Genomic DNA, 22874 nt, shown 5'->3' with positions numbered 1-22874 from the left:
CTTGGGATAGGAAGGGGGACTGATCCCGACACGAAAGGGAACGGGGCGGAGCAGTGGCTTCTCCCAGTTGAAGGCGGGATGGGAGGAGGCCGGGCTACGTGATGTATGGCGTGCAATACGGGGTGACAAGGAGGGGTTTACCTTTCTCTCAGATGTCCACAGAACCCAGTCCCAAATTGATTACATCTGGATCTCTGTCAGCCTGATGGGGGGAGTGGAGGCTGTTGAGGTGGGCTCCCTAGGTATAGCAGACCACAAGGTTGTGCAAATGACTATGCGGCTTGGGAGGCGAAGGCCGGGGGTGTGGAGTTGGAAATTCCCGGGGGAACTCCTGAGGGACCAAGCAATACGGGAGGAGATAGGAGGCAGGATCCGGGACTTCTTTGTGAGGAACAATAAGTCGGAGTATGAGGTGGGACACCTTTAAGGTAACTTTGAGGGGGGAACTCATCGCTATGAAAGCGGAGAAAAATAGGTTACTGAGAGGTCTGGAAACTCAGCTACAAAATGAGGTTGAGGTTGCCAGGGCGCGGGTATGGGAGACTCCTACCAGGAAGACCTATAGGGAATATAGGTTGGTGGAAGGCCAGCTGTGGATCTTACGGACTAAAAAAGCAAAAGAGGCTATGCTCGGGGTGAGGCAAAAATTCTGCGCAAAGGCTAATAAGGCAGATTCACTCCTAGCTCACCTCCTGAGGGGACAAAGGGACCAGAAGGTTATAACAGCCATCAAGGATGAGGGGGGCAAGAGACTCACTCGGGCCGAAGAGATAAAGGGGAGGCTGGTAGAATTTTATGGAGCGCTGTACTCTTCACAGTGCCCACATACGCAGCCGCAGAAAGAGTTCCTGGGGAATCTCCCCCTTCCACGATTATCTAGAGAGGAAGGCGAGGATTTGGGCCGACCTATTGCAGAGGATGAGGTTAGGGCCACCATAGTAACGCTCCCCCTCAACAAGGTACCTGGACCTGATGGCTATCCGGCCTCCTTCTATAAAACTCTCATCTTTTGGTACCACACTCAACACAATTGTTTAATACATTTGGCAATGGGGATGGAATTACCCCCTTGATGGAGGGGTCCAAAATTTCCCTTATCCACAAAGTAGGGAAGGACCCGGAGGAATGATATGATTATTGTTTATTTATATAGCGCCTATACACAATGTGTTTCAAAGCGCTTCAAGGGAGGGAACAAGGGAAAATACAACCACATTCTTACAGGCCATGAACAGTAAGGATGTGAAATTAACTATTGTACTCGGCCTGACGACATTTCAGATAGTGCAAGAGCTAAGACATAGATAAGGAAGGGAGGGGGAGAGTGGGGAGGAAATGGAAACAGACAGGCGACTACCGTACTAGGCCTGACGACATTTCTGGTAGAGCCGGAGAAAAACAAAAGGTGAGGGAGAGGGGTGCAGAAAGGGAGGGGAGGAACAAAACAATCGACTATCATACCAGGCCTGACGACATTTCAGATAGTGCTGGAGGGATGATGGGGAGGAAAAAAACAGTAATGGGAGGGTGGAGGAAACAGACGAGGTTGCTATCATATTAGGTCCAGGGACAATTCTGATAGTGTAAGTGCATAGAAGAAAGTAAGGGGAGGAGATGGGAAAAGGGAAAGGAGGAGAGAAAAGAGAGTAAGCAGTCAAAAAGAGTGGAGAAGCAAGAGTGGAGAGCGAATAGAATTGCAGAAGTCAGTAGTAACACATAATGTTGCAAGCCAGGATACAAGATGAAGATGGGGAACAGCATGATTCAGGGTCACCATGAGTACACGATGCAAAGGAAGCCCAGCATGAGAGTTGAGAAAGAGTGACGCACCGTGAATGAATGATGTCCATACAAGTCAAATCCAGCATTGGCCACAAGACAGTGATGGTGATGGTGAAGGAAGGCACCAGGTGGCCGGGGCTTGCTAAGAGGTGAAAAAGAGCGGGAAGCAGTAAGGCACTAGGTGGGCAGGGCTTGCTAAGTGGTGAAAAAGAGCGGCAGGCAGGAAGGCACCAGGTGGGCGGGGCTTAGGCCAGGTGACCTAGATCCACTTGCACCTGCTCCCCATCTGTACTTCCTACAGTCCTATCGCTTATAAACACGGAGGCAACAATTTTCTGCAAAATTTTGGCAAAGCGCCTGGAAAAGCACCTACCCTTTTTGATCCACCAGGACCAGGCAGGTTTTGTTGTGGGGAGGCAAACCGCCGATATCAGAAGGGTGGCTCATTTGGTGGAGAAATCGTGTAAGACGACCACTCTGGCGATCCTTTTGGCGCTTGACGCTGAAAAGGCGTTTGATCGGGTGGAGTGGTCGTTCTTATTCCAGGTGATGGAAAAAATGGGCTTGGGAACGGGGTTTATAAAAATGGTCACAGCAAATTATAAAAATCCCACATCACGTATCCTAGTGAATGGGGAGATGTCTCAGCCATATAGATTGGAGCGGGGGACGAAGCAGGGGTGCCCCCTCTCCCTGTTACTTTACGCAATATATTTGGAGCCACTTCTCCTGGCCATACGTGAGGCGGTAGAGATTCAGGGGAGACCATTTGGGAGGGTGGGGGGCAGCATAAAGTAGCGACCTTCGCCGATGACATGTTGCTCACGCTGACAAACCCAAAGGACTCCATCAGGGCAAGCATAGACCTACTGACTAAATTTGGAGAGCTTTCTGGTTCACGAGTCAACTTCCAGAAGTCAGAGCTAATGAACCTGTCCCTAGGGGAGCAAGAGGCGAGCGAGACAAGGGCAATTTCCCCGTTCAAGTGGAGTCCTTCCGGGCTGCCTTACTTTGGGAGTCAGGATCACACCCTCTCTGGCGGGCTGGTATGGGGCAAACTATGAGCCCATACTATTGACAATCAAAAAAGACTTAAGGAAATGGGGCACTCTAAGAATACCCTGGCTGGGAAGAGGGGCTGTTCTCAAAATGGTGGTTCTCCCCCGGGTACTATATCTCTTTCAGGCCATCCCCCCTGCCGGTCCCGGAAAGTTTTTTCAAGAAATTAGATAGGGCGGTCAAGGAGTTCACCTGGGAGGGTAAGAGGCCGCGTCTGTCCAGGCGACTGTTAGTGGCTTCCAAGGGAAGGAGGGGCTTATCATTCCCCAACTTTCGCAGCTGTCATGAAGCAGCACAACTAAGGGTAATCGGGGAATGGTTTTCGGAGGACTATCATAAGCATTGGGTGAACATGGACAGAGCTGTAGCTCGGCACCACTTGGGGGGGGGGGGGGGGGGAGTACTGTGGCTCCCGCGTAGACTGAGACCGTCCCACCTATACTTAAGTGCGATTACGAACGGATTGGTGGATAGCTGGGACAGGGCAGTTGAGAAGCGGGGGATTACGACCTTCCCATTAACCCCAATCTTCAATAATGGGGACTTCACGCCGGAGTGGGAGAGGGGGGGGCTATAGAACTTTGAGGGACATGTTCAGTGGTGAAAGGGTGAAAACGTTTGAGGAATGTAAGCAGGAGTTTGGGGTGGGAGCGCGGGAGAGACATCGATACTTCCAGATTAGGCACTGGGTAATGTATGGGGAGGTAAAGAAGGCTGCGACTCGGGACCTAACACAATTTGAACGGTTTCTCACTACCCATAGACAACTATAGTATGCGTGCCCGGAAACCACTTGGGCGTACATGAGGGGTTGGCAACAGCAGCCGGGGGTCAGTATGGGACAAGATGACTGGGAGAGGTTATGGACCCAGATCCCAAAGGTGGCAAGGGCGATCCAGCTGCAGGAGGCTTGGTATAAATAAATGTATGGTTGGCATTATACTCTGGCTCGCCTACATGCGATGTACCCGGCAACCGAGGAGAAGTGCTGGAGGGGATGTGGGGAAGTGGGCTCAGCAACCCATATATGGTGGGACTGTCCCATTATTAGGCCTTTCTGGAGCGATGTTGCGCAGGCCCTCTCCCAGACGCTGGGGGGGGGGGGGGGGGTGTGCCAGTCAGGACCCACGTGAGATTTTAATGGGAAAGAGAGGGCTGGGGGGCAGAGAGGAGAGGCAGAACCAAGGCAAAAGTTATTTTCACGTTGGCTGCGAGAGCCCTCATCGCCCAGAGGTGGAAGAGCGCCACAATCCCGACATAGCAAGAGTGGTTAAGGAAAATGTGGGATATAGTTTCGATGGAATGGGCATTTTATGCAGCCAATAATAAGTTGGAGAACTTCTCGGCGGACTGGGGAGAGACATTGGCCTACTTGAAAGGGGAATTCAGGGAGCAATGGTGCCCTCAGAGAGTCAAGCTGTTGGACATCTAAGGTTAAAAGATTGATAGGGAAACAACTGGGCGGGAAAGACCATTGGCGCTATGGCAACGGTTGGGCAGGGGGGTGTGTGCAGTTTGATGTTGTTTTGAACCTTTTTCTCTTTTCCTTGTTTTTTTGTTTCTGTTTATTATGATGAAAATAATAAGTTTTAAAAAAAAAAGGTTTTTCCACAAGTATGGCAGACAAAATTTAACATGGGAACAAAATGCCATTTTGACAACTCACCTCAAATATGCGAGGATCAGAATTTTGATCATTCACAAGTAGTGTCAGTGTAATGCATTTTTAATTAATGGATAAGCCTCTCTTGGTGCTTTCCATGTCCTAAGGAATGAAATTACCATTGTAACACAGTGCCTTAGAAACCAGCAGAATGCATGAGCTAGATTCTACAATTGGAGACTGTCTACGGGGTAGAGTCCAATGCAGAAAACCCCAAACTCAAGTCGATGCACTTTGAAAAACTCCTGGACAACTCTGAATTGGTCATTGCCAAGAATCTGAACATAAAAGAAGCTGTTAGAGGTAAGTAAACCTTTTCTTACTTGGGGCATCCTCAAATTTGTTGATAGAGACATAATTTGTCAAGAGACACAGCCTGTGAACTATGTATTTCAGGTCAGAAATTGGGCACAAACAAATTATCAAGGAAGAAAAGTAAAGGTTTGCAGTATTACTGCATTGCCAGTGACGCTTTAAAAGTAACTGTCATAGAAACACTGGCATTTATCGTTTCTCATAAAATTCCCATGTGGCAACACATCTGTATGATTGTGCGTGGTGTACAGGCAATACACTTTTCTACCACACATTCATAAGTACTCATTTAATATCTTTACTCACTGTACCACTCAGGCTCTATGGTGTTATGCTCCTTTGTTAACATGGCTAGACTTGTTTTTGTGAGGTTTAAATCGTAGCATTAAATCAATTGCTAATTATTCTACATAATGTCAACACTGCAAAATCATTCTTCATAATGTAATCGAAGTCTTCTAAAGTAGCACATTTTTGTCTTCATGTATTTGTTTTAGGTTTGGGAATAAATTGTCACTTTTGTAAACGAAACTCTTTACCTCAATTTCAAGCAACAATGCCAGATGGAAAAGTGTACAACTTTTGTAGTTCCAGTTGCGTAACAAAATTTCAGGTTTGCCTTTTTGTCACATAATAATTTTTCTTCATATTTTATGACTTAATGATGAAAGAGCTTGCAGATTAGTTTTCCCAGCATTAAGTTGTGTTGAGATTTTTCTATTTTAAATGTTTTATCTTGATATGTGAATGAATGGTCATGTTGAGTTTTGTACAGTACTTTCACAATTTTTTTATGTAAACCTTTTGTTCGAGCTCAAATTGATGCCTGACTCTAACCTGCCAAACACAGAATTTGATCCCATCCAGCCTCATTGATTTGTATTTCATAGTGTAAAAATATGTTTGTGATAATTTTGTTTTTCCTATGCCAGTATAGGGGTGTGTACATGTTTGTGTTGGTGGATGTTTTTGTTAATCTTCAAGATTTTGTTTGTTGTGCCTCCGCGCCTACTGTCAATGATTGAATAGGTGTGTTTTCTGACTAAAGTTTTTGTGTTTTGTGGAATGCTGTGGATTTTGTTTTGTCCCTCTGTACCTAGTGCACGTGTACAGCAGCCCTTCACCTTGTAGAGTGCATTTTGAAGAATATTTTTAATTTCACGGCATATTTTTAATTTCCCTGTCCCTCTAGCCCTACTGTGCAGGACTAAATTAGGGGAATATGTTTTGTGGGCCAGAGACAATCAGTTGTATGCCAAATTTGGTGAATTTTCCTGGGTGTTTTAGAGTAAGTCCTAAAGTCACTTTCCATTTAATTCTATACAAAAAACACAGAAAACCATTTTTTTACTCTCGAAGTGTCAATTATCACTAGCCAATGACAAGTTAAAATTTTGCACCCTGCGTGTTTTTCACTGAAAAAAACCTTAGTGTAGTTTGGTTGAGCAGATAGATTTAACACAACAAAATAAACCTTGAAATTCAGTGGATAAGGGAAGTCATGACCAGCTTAACTCCGCACGTTCCTGTTGCGAAGCTCATTACCACATACATATTATACGAGAAAGGAGTCACACTGACATACAAAGTGGCATTATAGGGGACATCAACGAGAACGCACCAAGTTCACCTTCTCATGACTTCTCACATTCACTAAATTTCAAGGGTTTTGTTATACCATAGTTTTATGTATGGGCTACTAGACATGGCCTTCCGCCGTGTTCACTTTACATGTTGCCCCAGTATCTTTCTTTTGGACACACTAGATGGCCCCAGGATTTGGCCATGGCCACCATACATGTCTCTGGTTCCTCTAGCCAGTGCCTTCAGCCCTGGCCAGTGAGCACAGCCTTCGGCCGTGCCCACTGTATCTTTTTTAAAACACTAGCCATGGCCTTTTCCGCTCACTAGCCAAGGCTTCCGCCCATAGCTAGTGGCCACAGCCTTTCGCCTTGACATGTTGTCCACTAAGTGCCATGTCCACTGTACATGTTCCCAACTATACATGTCTTTCGTGCCCACAAACCAGGGCCTATCTTTTGAAACACTACTTTTCTTTCCCATTCACTAGCCATGGCCTTTGCCCACAACCATTTGCCCCAGCCTTTGGCCGTGGCCCCTTGACATGTTGCTCACTAGGTTTTGTTGGGGCCCACTAGCCATGGCCTTCGGCTGTGGGCACCTTCCATATTGCACCATTCGGTTCCTTAAAGTAACCCAGTATCCATATCCTTCGGCCACGCCCATTACCACCCACCTGATTGTCGCTGTGAAATTTCCAATATTTTTATTTTGATCTCATTTTTCAATTTTTTTTATTTTGAGAACTTTTTCCCCATAACCACGGTTATCAATGTACTACAGATAACCGCAGTTAGCTGTAAATGCACACTAATAACCGTCAAAAGAGGGAAAAATCCCAAACTCTTCCCTGCCCTCCCAGGCACTTAACAGTTGCCCACCTCCCTGTGCCATGCTCCCCTCGCTCCATTTCAGTTTTTTCCCTCCCTAGTTGTTTGGGAGAATTCTCATTTCATGGCTAATTTCCCTTACCTATAGAGTTCCCCAGCAGCTTTGCTGGATTTGAGCGGTTTGTTTTTACCTGCTAAGATTGAGACTCTTTTTCCCACTCTTAGGCATTTTTGCTATGTGTGTTCTAGGCTGTTTTTGTGTTTAATGTCTATGGGATTTTCTCACCCCCATAGGAACCATCTTTATTCACATGTTACCCAGCACCCTCAGTGCAGTGACACAGGGGTGTCGTAGCGACCCCCAAACCTAGACTCCATACCCTGGGACTGGCTACTGTCTCCCAGGGCATGTAAAGTCCCAATTTACTTTACTAGTCAATTTTTAAGAACTTAACCAGTACAACCCATCTTACTATGGATTTACTGGAAAGGGTTAATAGTTTTTCCCTTAGGTTCACTTTCGAGAGGGTACGGTACAGTCCCTCTCTCAAAAGTTTCTGGCTGGTGGCAGTGGTTACTACCATAAATATTCGACCGCAAATATTTCCTTATGGGATTTTCCCATTGTTCGAGGCTACCACTTTTTCTGACGGCCTCTAACATACCGCTGGTTTATTTTTATATTAACTTTACTCCGGTAGGCATTATTTGCCAGAACTATAATATAACTTCTTTCTCTAAACTCCTAACCCAGGTCGGGGATCCTTTGTTCATCCGTTTGGTGGGCTTCCACCAAAAAGCCCTCCTTTCGGCACCACTGAGTCTGGGGTGTGTCCATTGTGTGGGAGGGGGGAGTAGGACCCCTGGACAGGGTTGCCTCAGCAACCCATGTTGCACTCTATCCTGATAGGCTGGAGGGTCTCCCGCCAAGATAACCACTCCACTGTGAGTGACAGCTATGCTGTATGAATGGGGATCTTTTTGCATAAAAGCAGGGTCTTGAGGACTGGAAGAGCAAGACGTCGCCACTGGAACAAAGAAGCTGAAGAGGAGAGAAGCCGAAGACATCTGCAACGACTGAACCACCGGTGAAGCCCTGCCGCAGCGTCTCACCACTTTTCTCCACACGACGAGAGAAGATCTTCACCTGCAAGAGCCTTCTTCCCTTGGGCTGGTGGGGCCAACCAGTTTGCCAATCGCATTCCCGGATCTGTCTTGGTCGAATCTCCCGTACCCTGTACGTGGAGGCCGGATAGCCAGGCACCAGTCCACCCGGACCACAATTTAAAGGAGCGTACCTTTTATTTGTCAGGCAGCACCGTGGCTGGTTTCTTCCCTGGGTAGTGCAGTAACTCGAACCTTCCCCCACGATGAGAGCCTCTCTTCCTCTGCTGAATCACCCGAACTGCAGGAACTACCAGGAACAACCGCCACCACAGGAGCCACTTCTTCATTTAAAGGTACATTGTTCAGCCAGGCCGCCCTTTCTTCGCGGTAGCACTAAGTGTTTTAGATGCTTTACCTACCTGTTGACTTGGCCGCCGCTCTATCTTAACATTGTCTTTTCAGCTTCTTCAACCACCTTTTCAAATTCGTTAACCAAAGACTTGACTGCAGCTACAATAACATTTTGCTCCTGGACCCTTGCCCCGTACCACTGACTCTGGCACAGGCCTACTGACTCTGGTCACATTTGTTAGATCTGCTTAGATTGATACTGTAACGCTCACCTGATTCCCGTAGAGGCGCCGGTCTTGACTGGGCGTATACCGTATCTTCAAAGGTGATGTGTAACACACGGCTGGCTCTTTGGGCTGGACCTCTGTGCACTGTATGTCTGACTCGAAGGGTAAGATGTCTTAGGTAAGTGAACGCCGTGCTCTCCATCTGCCTCGGGGCAGGGTGCTGTAACCAGTTTCTTCACTGGATAAGGGGAGCAGGCCTCTTGACTTCAGAGGACTGCTGTCCGTTTCACTGCACGAACGGTAAGTTTCGAGTAATTCTAATGTCTTTAAAGTCTTTAGTAATGATGTCTCTTGTTTTTGCAGGGTTCCGGCGATGGCGGATGACGGGCTGAAGTGAGTTGAAGATGGAGCCCGTGTGATGAATGGAAGCGCCTGGAAGCACGTAAGTAAGCGCTTGTTGCCTGCTTCACGATGCGCTCTAACTGTCTTTTTATTTTGCAGGTACAAGTTCGGAGCGGCTGCAGGGTGCCGGAATACCCACTGGGTTAGATGTGGAAAGGAGTAATGGCACGTGAGTATTAAAGTTATCCAATGTCTTTAAACGCACCTTGTTTTGTCTTTCAGATGCGGGATGCAGCGCCGAAGGCCTCCGGAGCGTGCGAAGAGCTGGTAAGCTTTTGTCTTTCAGATGCCGGAATGCAGTGCGAAGACCTCCGGAGCGCACGAAGAGTAGGTAAGCCTTTGTCTTTCAGATGCCGGAATGCAGCGCGAGGCGTTGGTGACAGCCGATGGACCAGGTAAGTGAAGAGCTGTCACTGAATACTGTAATGCTAACCTGTTCTTTCTTGTCTTTATAGGTGTTGCTGAAGACTGGATTCAGGATGGTAAGCCTTTTTCCTTAGGCCCAGGATCAGATGCAGAAGACATGATGAGCGTTCTGCTGCAGAGGATGCAGATAACGCAAAGCAAGATTCATCCATCGGGTGTGGTTTAAATAGCCTCCTGTAGTGCTTAGGTGTCTCCTTCCACAGCCACGCCTAGGTAAGAAAAGAGTTCCTGCTTTCCGGAAGAGTTCCAGTGTTCTGAACCTAGGGAGTGGCTCCTGCCCCACCCAACAGGAAAAGTAGTTCCAAACAGAAGAGGATCAGAGGCTCAACTGGCAGGCAAGTAAGCAGCATGGTCTGCTGCAGGTAAGTCCACCCAAGCATTATGAGCCCGGCGCTTCCAGCGCTGGGACTGGGCATATTTATGAGCCTGGTGCCACTGGCGCCAGGCCTGGGTCCAAAAGGTCCCAATTGGGACTGGTTGGCACTCGGAACCTGGGTTATGGATCTGCTTCCAAGGGAGTTGGGAAAACCCTGACCTTTTGGAAGCAGAGATCATGACAGATACTCACTGAGAACTGTGTTGGTGCACCTACTTCTTCGAACTACCCTTTTCTGCCCCTTTCTAAAACTTGTGAAATGCCGTTTTGCTCAGTTTTCATTTAAGTATTACTTATACTGATGCACTACCTTGCTTAAACTGGTTCACAAACTGATGGGAAGTGTTGCTAGGGTGTGTTAGAAGTTGTTTCTATATAACTTGTGCTTTCCCTCCCTTGTGAGGAATTGGTGGAGGATCTCTTGTGTGTAGTTGTCACTGTGCCGTTTTGCTCAGTTTTTACTCTGATTCACTTGGCGTACAATTCAACTTGGTAGTGTGTATATTTTTCAGTTGACTTAACTTGCTTGATGACTGTGATACATGTGTTTTATTAGAAGTGTATGAAATAAATATATATCTACTTTTCAAATGCAAAGCTTTGGTCAGTGTTTCTTTGTTCCATAGCCTAGTGGGCCTATTGTGTAAACCCCGAATACTGCTCATCTCCCTCTTGAGATAAGTCTGACTGCTCAGCCACAGCTACCAACTAAATCCTTGTTGTACAGACTGATATCAAAGGGGATTTATTGCTCTCACCTGTAGTCTTAATCTGGTGTAGTGCTCCCTAAGGGAACTGCACTGGATTCTGCCTAACACTAGTCCCCTCACATTCCCCCCAACATTTCTGGTTAACCCTAGTTATAGCAGTTATAACCGCGGTTCTCTCTCGGCATTGAGCAAAGAAAAGGCGGCTTTTTCATTTCTGAAAAGCCTTTCTGATGCTTTGTGGGACACATATATATAGCTATAATTTGTGTCCAATATTTTTACTACTACTGGGCAGAATATCCTTAGAATCCCTCACAGAAAAAGCAAGTTGTTTCGTATCTGGTCCGTTTTTGTTCAGCAGTTTTAGCTATGCTCTGTGCAGGTTTGGACTTTTTTTCTAGGGGGAAATGACTGTCAGTAGACCAATTAATTGCGTTATTTTTTGCTTTCTTAATACATTTTTTATTTTAAAACAAAAATGTCCAAAAAAGTCCAGTTTGGGAGGTGGGGAAGGGGAGAGCAAAGGGGATTGTTTTTTTTTACTGACATCATAGTCTGTCGCTATTTGCAGTGTTTCCTGGCTAGCTCCATTTATTATAAAAAGTTGTAAAATTATATTAGCCATTCAAGCCTCCCTCCACTTGCGTATTGGTTCAGACTGTTCTTCAGCTGCTTTCGACAGACAGCACCAGTTACGAACCTTCAATAGGAGATAATCTCCTGTCGGCGACCGCTGCTTTCGGCCGACACCAGGTCCCTGCCTGTTACAATAGGGAGTGTTGGGGTGGCCTATTACTCTTGCACACAGAGAATGTCTTTTCCTCTTTTTCCACTTTCCATTTATCGTTGTGCTGCCTTTTATAATAATAATTTGAAAACGCTCCATTTAAATTTTGCCTATCCTACAACTGTAAATATCCCTGGAAGGACATGCACCGTGTTTAAATTCATTGCCTCCCTAGCGATCTCTCAGAGAAACACTGCAAAACATGTAAATTATTTCAACTGAAAACATTGAAGGACCGGCGTACTAAACGTTGGGCGGCCTGGGCTATGCACTCCATTGATATAGCAGGCGCCTTCTTTTCTTCTGTACTCGCTCTCACATTCTCTTGAGGCTCCCTTCGTGGCACACAAAAAGCAACCAGGGTCACCTCGACGCCTGAGGGATCTTGGGTACACTGCACGTCATTTTAGGGATACTGTAACGGACACGGTCAACGTCCCATTTCGATCTTTGAAAAAAGATGCAATACTCTGCGTTGTCAGATTATATGCACAGCCTGTGAATCTAAGCAGATACAAGCACCAGAAATACCATTACGTTGAGTATTGTATGATATATATATTTGTGATAAATCCCAGGAGATTGTCACATCGTCTATGGGGGCAGGCCCCCTTTCCATTATGCCACAGAGGTGAGGCCGCTACTAGCTTGTCCTCTTCGGGGTGATGCTCAGCGGGTGGATCTCATGTGGAGGGAAATCCTCCTTGGGATTGGTGACAATTTCCCTAGCAAAACGCGGTATCCATTGGCCCCTTGGCATCACCATCCTCCTTAAACCATGTTCAGGTCCCTCCCCACACCGCTAGGTATTGCAGTAAAGTAGAGGCTGTCCATGATGGGACTGAGGCGAGGAAGAGGGAGTTGGAGCAAAAATTGGAGAACGCCCACCGCGGAACCAACGCACGCGGTACATCCGATGGGAACCCTGATCATAAAAAGGGAAGAAGGATTTACTGTCTTGTCAAGCCAGCCCTGGAGGAGCAGGGAACGAGATGCTCGCACTGATGCGGAAGATCCGAAGGCTGGACGCCGAGACGTGTACGGTCGCAAGAATCCAGGAGGTCTTGCCAAGATGGGGGCATAGAAGTAGTAAGCCTGACCAGCAAAAGCGGAAGGAGATCCGGCGCCGGCAGCTGAAGGCGTGCAGGAGAGTCTGCAGCTGCGGGAAGGAGTACAGCACCACAGAAGAAGCTCTGCTCCATCTGTAGAAGGGACCCGAGACCAGGCTGAGACTACCCTAAGGTAGGGAAAGGGCTGGGCTGGTAGCAGAGCATTAAGGGAGCTAAAAGAGTTCAGAAGCATCGTGAAAGCATCCTGAAGAACACAGGAGGCGAAAAGGATCCCATACAAATTAATACAAACTTTATAAATTACATGAAAGCATCCCAAAGAGCACAAGGGGGTGAATGAGTCTGATACCAGTTGATGCAAACTTTGTAAGCCACATAAAAGCACCCAGAAGATTACAAGGGGATGAAAGAAGCATACAGATATATGCCACCTTGGTGAAACAGATAAGTCCATACCAAGAGGTGCAAAGAGATAAGGCATTCATTCTAATATGAGGGATGGTTCCTGGCAGGAGAGTATACCTGGTCTGTCCAAATGAACAATAAGTGAAGTGAGAACCGGGATCTCGTTAAGGCAGAGGAATGGGGTCTAGTACCGAGATGGAAATCGGCGAGTCACATCAGTGGAATGGATATGGGTCAAAGACCCATTTGGTTACAAGAGAAATTAAAAGCTGTGAACATCAAGTCTGGCAGGCCAGTGAACTAGACTTGGAACACCATTTGGAAAGTCTACGGTGTGAACTGGCAGATTAGTGAACCAGTCCTGACAAACAACTGATAAGGATTATTTTGTGCCACGGCTGGGGAGGAGGACTCCGCCAGAAGATTGTGAGGAATTTATGTTTATGGGAGAAAGAACAGGAGCCGAGTGTGGAGCTGGGTTTCTTTGTGTTGATTTGAACATTGAACTATAGACCACCTTTGCAGAGGGACTGCACTTTGGGAGTCAGCATCCAGAGAGACCTCCTTCTGGATGCATTGAAACATCCAGTTTTCTTTAGGTGGATAAGTATAAGGGACGGAAATGGGTTTGGACACAGAACAATGGACATTTTACTTTACGGAAATCCTGACCGAGTCCTTAGTGTTTCTGTTATTAAATGTTTTCGAATTTGAAAAACCTGGTTGTCGACGGGGACCTTTTTGTGATGCCATCCCTATTCTACGTGCACAGGGATGCACAATCCTTCGTGCGTCGATGTCCTTAGATCGTTGGCAGCAACTTTGAAATTGATGGAACATTTTGTTGCTGATCAACGCGAGATCGCAAATTGTTTGCCGATTCTTCAATGAATGATACCAAAATACATCTACAGCGTTGATGCATACAGCAGGGAGAGTGGGTGGGGATATATATATTTGTGCTGTTAGCGCTCTTATAGAATGCCTATTACCCTCCCCCTTCCATATATTAAAGCAGTATCGAAACAGTGATACCCTAAAGGAGAATACACAGTTTAAAATTGTGCCCACAGTGCAATTCTAAATTCGACATGCCCACAGTCGGGCATGTCAAAAATTCAAAAGCATGATACTTGGGGGGGGGGGGGGGGGGGGGGAAATGCAGGCTGAAACTATGGGCAAAATAGGCCATGCTGTCAAAGTTGGCGCAGGGCGTGTCCAAAGCAAAATGTTTGTAACTTGAGGTCAGGGTTTGACGCACAGGGGCCGGAGCAGACACTTACCAGCCAAACAAAGAAGCACCTGCAAGAAAGGCCTCAGCCATTCCCGAACTAACAGCTTGTCGAAACAAGTCATGGAGACTCCAGTGGTATTTGAGAGGCTGCAAAACAAACGTCAAGATAAGAGGGTTGAGGAGTCAGCCTCAAAACCAAAATACAGGAACATTTCTATCCTACAGGCATTGAGCCCCGTAGACCTCAACCTGGATAACGAAATAAAATACAACACAAAAGGGAAAGGGAACCTCCAAGCAAATCTTGTCTTGAACAGCACACAGGTAACCCACCAAACTGGTTTATAGTGAGAGGATTACAGCACCTTTCACAACAATGCAGTGGAAGGAGTTTGTACACACCTTTTGAATCAGGAGGATGAGGAAGGGCTAGTGTGGGTGTTGATGTTTTCATGACCAAAAAACAGACCTTGCATTATTGGATTTCGACGATCTTTGAAGTAGAGATCCATGAAGGACTTTAGGGAAACTATCCAAGAAGGGCTCCTTTATGTAATATCATGTAAGGAGTAGAAAGAGGCAGGCTATACCGCCCCAGGGAGAAAGGCCATCAAAGAAGACTTAACTACACAGGCAGCTTAGTTCCCAAGATAACACATACTGTGTCCATGATTAACAAGAGGACACCGATGATACAGATTCAGACATAGTGCCAGACGACTATGTGTAGCCCGACGGTTGTTATGCAATCCTCAGACGAGGAAGACTCACAGATGTCTTTCCTCCCTACTAAGAACATTTCAATACAGTGATGTAATTGTTGGAGAAATTCAGCGCTTTGGGATACTTAATGAGGACTCGGATGAAGGCTTCTTAGAGGAAATGAAGCACCTTTTGCAATGCATTACTCTATTAGCCTCAACTAAAAGAGGACAAGTGGCAGTCCTGCTCCTTGCTAGAACCTCAGGTGCCTGCAGTACAGTCTTTCCACTAGCTTCGCACAGTGGGTGGATCCAGCCCAAGGCGGCATAAAGACTTATCAACCGCGGAGCGGACGACGAGTGACAGTCCTGCAGTCATGACTGCGGATGAGGAGGAGGGTCACTGTTTGAGGAGCTCGAGGACGCGAGCAACTATGATCACGCCACAGCAAGAATACTCCTGCACATCAGGAATGCTTGCTGTGCTTTAAACACCCGTTAAGCTGAAAGGGATGGTGATAACCCTATCTACATCGAGATCATTGTCTCCCGTACCTGCCTTATTAGAACTTTTGCAGGTTGGCCCCCCAAACTTGCTAAATGTAAGCATCAGTGTGTTTACTCCACACCTAGAAATATCAGTGAACCCGACCAGAGACCCACAACAAGAAATAACATCTCACCTCAGTGACAGAGACGCCGCCTCAACGTTTCGTGGTCTTGGCTGCCGAAAGTCTTAACAACACAACGTAATAAATAGCAATTTACTTTCAATGAACACACCAGTGAGGTCATCAATGACCCGAAGAGCCTTCAAAAACCAATAAGATTATGCTCATGGAACACAAGAGGCCACACTCATCTCCAAACGCCAGTGGATTTTAAACTAGATGGCCACAACCTCTTTTGTTTACAGGAGACCTGGGTAAAGCAGCAACCCACTTTGGAGGGATAAAAGCTTATTTGGCACCAGCAAGAAAGGGCACTCTAGGTCGTCCCTCATCGTGTTTGTTGATCAGCTAGTAGAAAAGGTTGAGGAATATATCTAAAATAATGCTAGTCAGCAATCGAGCACTCCTGATGCTAAAGGCAGATTGGATAAACCAAGACGACCTGAAGGACATCAGCCACTAATCAACGCTAATAATAGCGAACACATATTGGAACCCGGCCGCCATGGACAATTTAAATTACTTGGAAACCCTAGAAGAAGCAATTGACGAGGCCTTGGCAGTTCACCTGGCATCATACTTTTTACTATGTGGAGACATAAACGCGATATGCACCTCGCAAATCAACACTTTTTACCCTTCCTGCAATCTATCAGCAGCTGAACATAGAGGCTCAATAAGGATGAAACTGATGAAGTTAAGAAATCTGCACAATTTACACAAGGTTTTCCCCGATATAAATCGATATCCTACTTGGGAGTGAGAACTCGAAGGCTACCATAGATCACATTTTTGTCTCAAAATCTCTATTACAAGTCACAAAATCTTTTCAGGTCACAAGAACGAATGCGAGTGACCACAACCTGCTGTCAATGTCATGGAGCACCTCTGCTCCTCTTGCCTCTAAGATGCTGTTAGGCAGAAACCTGTGCAGTTCCCTTTGGGAACACTGCAAAAGATTTAGGACTACAGGTGTTAGCAGTAAACCCACTTGGTAGCAGTCTGTACCACCCAGATTTACCTGGTAGCTGTGGCTGAGCAGTCACACTTCCCTCAAGAAGAGTTAGGCAATATGCAAAGTATACACAATAGGCACTCGGACACAATAGCACAAGCAAACCCTGACCAGAGCTTTGGTATCAAAGTATATAATTATTTATTTAAAAACACACTATTTGAAACACTCCAGCACTCTTATTGTAAAACACTCTAAACACAGTTACCATTATGATATATACAACCCTTATTCCTTATCAGACAAGTCTTAGTTAACACCACTTATTTCCAGACAGAGGTGAGTGCTTAACTATAGATGGCACTCCAATAAGTTCATGAAAAAGCGGGGGGAGGCAGAATATATGAAGATACACCACTCTTAAGATTTAGGAACACTTTTAGCAAGGCAGAAGGGCAAAAGTCACTGGTGAGCCCAAAGTCCATAGGCTGGGCCCACTCTTAGAGAGAGCAGAGCACAAATGCGCCCAAGATCACAGTTACACTAGGCTTTGAAAGTCTTGCAGAGAGTTCGAAAAGAGTTTAGAAAGGCTCAGAAAAGTTTAGCCAGGGTGTCCCAGGCTAACGCAGGTTCCAAAGCCGGGTGCTAAATCTACCCCGTACAGTCGGTGGCAAGGGCTCCAGCGGTGGCAGTTGTTCCTGGCAATGGGTGCAAGTCTCGGCGTCGTCCAGAGGAAGAGAAGATCTCGACTTGGAGGAAAGATGAAGGTCGTTGCACTGCCAGGGAAAAAACCAGCCGCAGAGTTTTCCAGTTAAAGGTACTACCCTTTATTTTGCGGTTGTGGTAAAACGTGGTATTGTGGTTGCCGGGGTGCTTGGCACAGGCAAGGAGGCCACGAGATGCGTCGGGAAGGCGAAAAGACAGTGAAACTGGTTATCCCCACCAGTCAAAGGAAGAAGACTCTCCGGCGGGAGATCTCCTCCGTCGTTGGGAAAAGTGGTGAGACGGTTCAGCAGAGCTCCACCGGTGGTGTCGTAGCAGGTCGGCTCAGCTTCTCCCTTGTCGGATTCTTGGGTCCTGTGGCGACTTCTGAAGTTCCAGTCCCCAAAGTCCTGCTTTTATCCAGAAAACCCCCATTCACTCAGCCTAGCTGTCACTCAAACATGCGAAGTGGTGAGCCGGCCGGCTCACCACTCGGGCCAATCGGGACGGAGTGCGACTTGAGTTGCCTAGGCAACTCAGTCCAGGGTGCCTAAATCACCCTCCACCCCTCCTAAGTACCCCAGACAGAGTGGCACCACTTTGGAGGGCTTCTGTGGAGAAGCCCGCCAAAAAAGTGGAACAAAGGGCTCGACTTGGGTTGGAGTCACAGAAGAGAACACAAACGCCATTTTCGAACCGAGTTTTGGCAAAAAAATACCAACCGGAGAATTAATAATAAATAAATAAACTGGTGGTATGTTCGAGGCTATCGTAATTAAATAAATAAATAAAGATAGTAGCCTCGAACAATGGGAAAATCCCATAGAGAAATATTCGCGGTTGAATATAAAAAGTAGTATCCACTGCCACCAGCCAAAACTCAATCAGGGGGGACGGAGACGTGCCCCCTCGACTAACAGACCCTGGGGCAATCGAATTGCCCCGGCCAGTACGTCCACAATATGATGGTTTGTACTGGTTCTGTTCAGAATTCAAGACTAGTAAAGTCAATGTTGACTTTACATGCCCTGGGAGACAGTAGTCCGTCCCAGGGTATGGAGTCTATACTTGGGGGTCACTATGACACCCCTGTGTTACTGCACTGAAGGTGCTGTGTAACACACATCACAAAAACACATGAAGCCCTATGGAGTAAAAGACCCCAAAGCCCATTAAACACATCTAGAGTCAAAGGAATACACTCAAATCATGTCCAAGAGTGAGGGTAAAAGTCTCACTCTTGGCAGGAGAAAAAAATAAACCCCAGAAATCCAGCAAAGCTGCTGGGGGACTCACTAGGTTAGGAAATTCAGCCTAAACAGAGAATTCTCCCTAACAGATGCAAACACAGTTGGAAGTCAACACGCAAGGTAGTCGATTAAGACTGTCATCAAAAGCAATTAGAGACATGGACTCCAGATACACCGCAATGATTCAACTTGTCCATTTAAAACAAATTGACTATGTGCCGTTCCTAACAGTTTATAAGGAAGTGTCGTCTAGGAGCAATCGGCCTGTTACACAACCGAGACATGTTTACGATAAAACTTTAGCAGACAAGAGACGTGAACTGAGAAAAACCAAAAGAAGAGCAAGAACCTTAGGCACGGTGGAAGCAATTTTTGAGACCGCAGCAGCAACAAAACAATACAAAATTTGGGTAAGAGGATACCGTCTTAACCTCTACCAGCATGATGCAGAAAACATCTTAAAGACCATAAGTGTACATAAAGCTAGAGATTTTTGTTTGGACGCTTATAAAATCAACTACTCCTGCCTCCTGACTAACAGCATCGGCGAACAATCTTGGAGATTGTACTTCACTAAACTTTTTGAAAGCCAGACAAATATTCTGACTATACCTACAAGTTCAGAGTCGCAGGCATGGATGAATCTAGACGGTACAGTGGAAATTTTAGAATGGATCAAACAACTAAAGCCCTCGAGAGCCCCAAGCCCGGATGGGGTAACAAACGTGGACCTAAAAACCTGCCCTAATGAATGGGCAACGTTGCTCAGCAAATTCTTTCGGAGATGCACTGAACTTAAATCTGTTCCTCCATCATGGAAAACCGCAACAGTGGTTCCGATTTTTTTTAAGAAGGGCAATAAAAACGATCCAGCAAACTACCGCCTGATAGCGCTGATGGATATAATAGGGGAAAGTCTACGGTTCTCTATTACTAGACAAATTCAAAGAATGGGCCAAACACGCGCCATGCAATGACTTTCTGCAGATTGGCTTCAAGAAGAACTTGGGTACAGCAGCAAACATCTTACTAAAAAATTAAGTACTGGAAGGGGAACCACGTATATTCTTAGCCTTCATAGACTTAACTCAGGTTTTCGACAGAGTGGACAGATCCCGCCTATGGTCTAAACTAACAGCTTGGAATTGCCCGCCGGGACTCCTCGACATCATCAAGGCTCTATACACAGACACCAATATGAGAGTACGCTTAGACCAGTATGGGGTTTTATCATCAGAGATTGCAACTTGGAGGAGTAAAGCAAGGTTGCCATCTGGCCCCAGCCCTTTTCTTGGCTTTTATAGGAGATCTAAAGGATTCAGACACAGAAGTAAGAGCATTCCCTCCTAAGATGAGCAAAACATATGAGCAAAACATCGATTACCCGTCTATTGTATACAGACGACTTGATTTGATTAGATCATACGCCAATTGGCCTACAACGTCAACTCAATAACTTAGTCCAATACATCCTGGCAAATAACTTGAAAATCAATGAAAAAAAAACTACGTTTATGACGCTGGAGACAACAAGGAGAAAAAAAGAGAACATTTGTCTAGCCATAGACGGGAACCAAATTGAAAAATGTCAAGACTTTAAATACCTGGGGGTCATACTGGACAGTTAAAGAATGATGCATCGATGCAAGAGGCACTAAGGGCAAAAGTGAAGCAATTGGCGACACAAGGAAAGGCCATAGACAAGAAGTTTGACCGCTACTCTATGGTGCCAGTGCTGGAATTCTACAAAATCAAAGTGGTGCCATCACTAACGTTTGGGGCGAAAGGAATGCCAAACATCCCCCTGACCATCTGGCCAAAACTTGAAGCCCTTTTTTGGAGAAAAGTTCTTGGCCTACCTAATTCGACTCCGGTGGCGTCAATGCCGCAAACTAAGCTGGTTATCATTTCAAGGCACGATCAGACATGCTATACTGATGCTCTATAGAAAATGCCAGATGTCTGCTTCACCTTCAATTTACAACTTAATAAATGAAGAAATGGAGAAAGAAAACCGCAAATCACTTACTGCATGGAAAATGAGAAACAACGTGGTACTTAAGTTAATTGAATGTGACGAAGAGCTGCTGTTGCACAACCCTGTGAAAATTTTTAAAAAACGAAAGGATTTGGAGTGGAAATGGATACTAGAAGCAGCAGCAAGAAAAAAATTGAAAAACCATCTGCCAAGTAAATGTCAGAAAACGTAACGAATTGCAGACTTACATTAAGAAATTTCCAAGTAGACAGGGTTGTGATTTTCTGCTTAGTCAGGTTAAACCTGCTTCCAACTAACGAAATCTTGACAAGCCAAGGCCTTTCAGCTACTAGTCTATGCCGGTTTTGTAACACAACCTCAGAAAAGGAATCCGACATCTACTGCTCCAGTGCCCAGGAAACCAATGGACAAGAGCTCATTACTTGAAACACATTTTCTCAAACTTCACGCTGATGGACGAGCCAATGTGCTGGGTCCAGCTGATTAGCAGAGACAAAACGAAATGGCTATTAGCCACTTAAAAAATCCTTCAACATGTCAACTTTCCACTAATTCAAAGAGGCTTGAAAGAACCAATATAGACATCTAAGTTCAGCCTCAGGAAAAATTCGTGTTCTTTTATGAAACTTAGATTTTACTTCTTAAATTCCCTCAGTTAGCCACAACTGTAGTTAAAAGATGAACGTCATTCATTTTGTAAAAATCCATAATTCCTAAAAACAGTCACCACTAAGACAGGGAATCTAAGAATGGAGAAAAAATATAAACCGCCTGCCTTTGATCCCATATACACCAGGAGGAAATTAATCCCATATTCCTTAATAGTGGCTACTCCCTGTAAAAGAGCAAGGTCACTGGACACCCGCCACACAAGGAAAGCAGGCGCATACATGCCTTTGACAGGCAAGCAGCAACCACAGCAGCCAATAGCGCAAGGATTGCCAATGCTTGGCCCTCATGGCCAGATAAAACAAGTCACAATGGGATGAAATGGAGGATCTGAGCTAACGGATCCCAGAGGAACTGCAGGGAGCTTTCAGAAAAGCTAAAGGGAAACAATCTGCCAACGCGATCATAAAAAAAAAGTCTGGATGCAGCAGAAAGCAGAAGCAGGTGTGACATTCATCAAGCTACACGCCTGTCTACGAGGTACCGGATGCAAACCAGAAGCCTAGGCAAATCTTTTAGACTAGTCTGTAGAGGAGTTGCAGTTATTTAGAAAGGCAGTCGATGAGGCTCTAGAAAGAGCCAAAAGGGACCATGAGGCTCAGAAAACCCTGAGACCAATATCGGGCAGGAGTTTTCAGACACAAGGATTCCCAGCTAATAGACGGTTCTTTCGGACTTCACCATCTACACAGGCAAATGCACATCAAGCCTAGTCTGGCGCGGGTTGGTATTCAGGACCTCAAACTCAGTAAACCTCATACACTTTGCCATCAAGACACATGTAGAGACGCAAGCTGGGGATAAGAGGGCAATCCACAAAAGGATCCCACTCCTCAAAATAATGACTCGCAGATTCGGGTACACTCTCATGCTTCTTTAATAGGAGGACGCATAAAACATTTCACCCAACCATGGGAAGACATAACATTAGACCAGTTGGTTTTAGACACTGTAAACAAGGGCTACTGCATCAGGTTACTACAGTGTCTGGGCAGTCTAGCACCGTGAGACAGAAAGGGAACATGGAGAACTGCTGAAGAAGGAAATTGAGACCTTAATCTTAAAGAACACCATTGCGTCTGTCCCTCTGCGCCAGGAAAACAATTACCTTTACTCCTTCTATATTCTGGTGCCAGAGAAAGACAAAACAAAAAGACACTTAGTTTCATTTAACGTAGTGAAGACTCTTGTAAAAATTAAATGTTCAATTGAAACAAGTATAATAAAAATAAAAAAAGATGCAAAAGTCCTAAGGCCAAGTATGTAAAATCTCAATTTAGAATGACAACTCTTCAGGAGGTCATCCTTCTCTATACGTAAAAGAGGCATACTTTCATATTTTAATATTCCCCGGTCACTGAAGATTCCTCAGGTTCAAGGTACAGATCAACCATACCAATTCAAAGTACTAACTTTTGAAATTGCATCACACCTCATGTTTTCAAGAGGGTCCTTGCAGTAATAGCAGCACATTTTCGCTGCTAAAATATTCCAGTTTACCCCCCCCCCCATCTACATGATTGGCTCATAACTTGGCTAACACGATGTCATGCCAAGCAAACAAACAACTGTGTACCTACTACACAGACTAGGGCTCATTAT

The 22874-nt window shown here is 45.7% G+C and overlaps 1 protein-coding gene across 5 annotated transcripts in view; it reads left to right on the top strand.

Moving 5' to 3' along the window:
- Positions 1 to 22874, top strand: part of ZMYM2 (zinc finger MYM-type containing 2) — a 2192903-nt gene that overhangs the window by 635273 nt on the left and 1534756 nt on the right. For all 5 annotated transcript variants that reach the window (XM_069640238.1, XM_069640242.1, XM_069640239.1 and 2 more), the window contains one exon: positions 5317 to 5432. In XM_069640238.1, the coding sequence (XP_069496339.1) occupies positions 5317 to 5432 (116 nt within the window). The remainder of the gene's footprint in view (positions 1 to 5316; positions 5433 to 22874) is intronic.

Source organism: Ambystoma mexicanum, chromosome 7q, assembly GCF_040938575.1.
Source record: "Ambystoma mexicanum isolate Mex_15411 chromosome 7q, UKY_AmexF1_1, whole genome shotgun sequence".
Classification (NCBI taxonomy): Eukaryota; Metazoa; Chordata; class Amphibia; order Caudata; family Ambystomatidae; genus Ambystoma; species Ambystoma mexicanum.
Note: the sequence above shows the minus strand (reverse complement) of the source record. Positions and strands in the feature narration are given on the sequence as shown.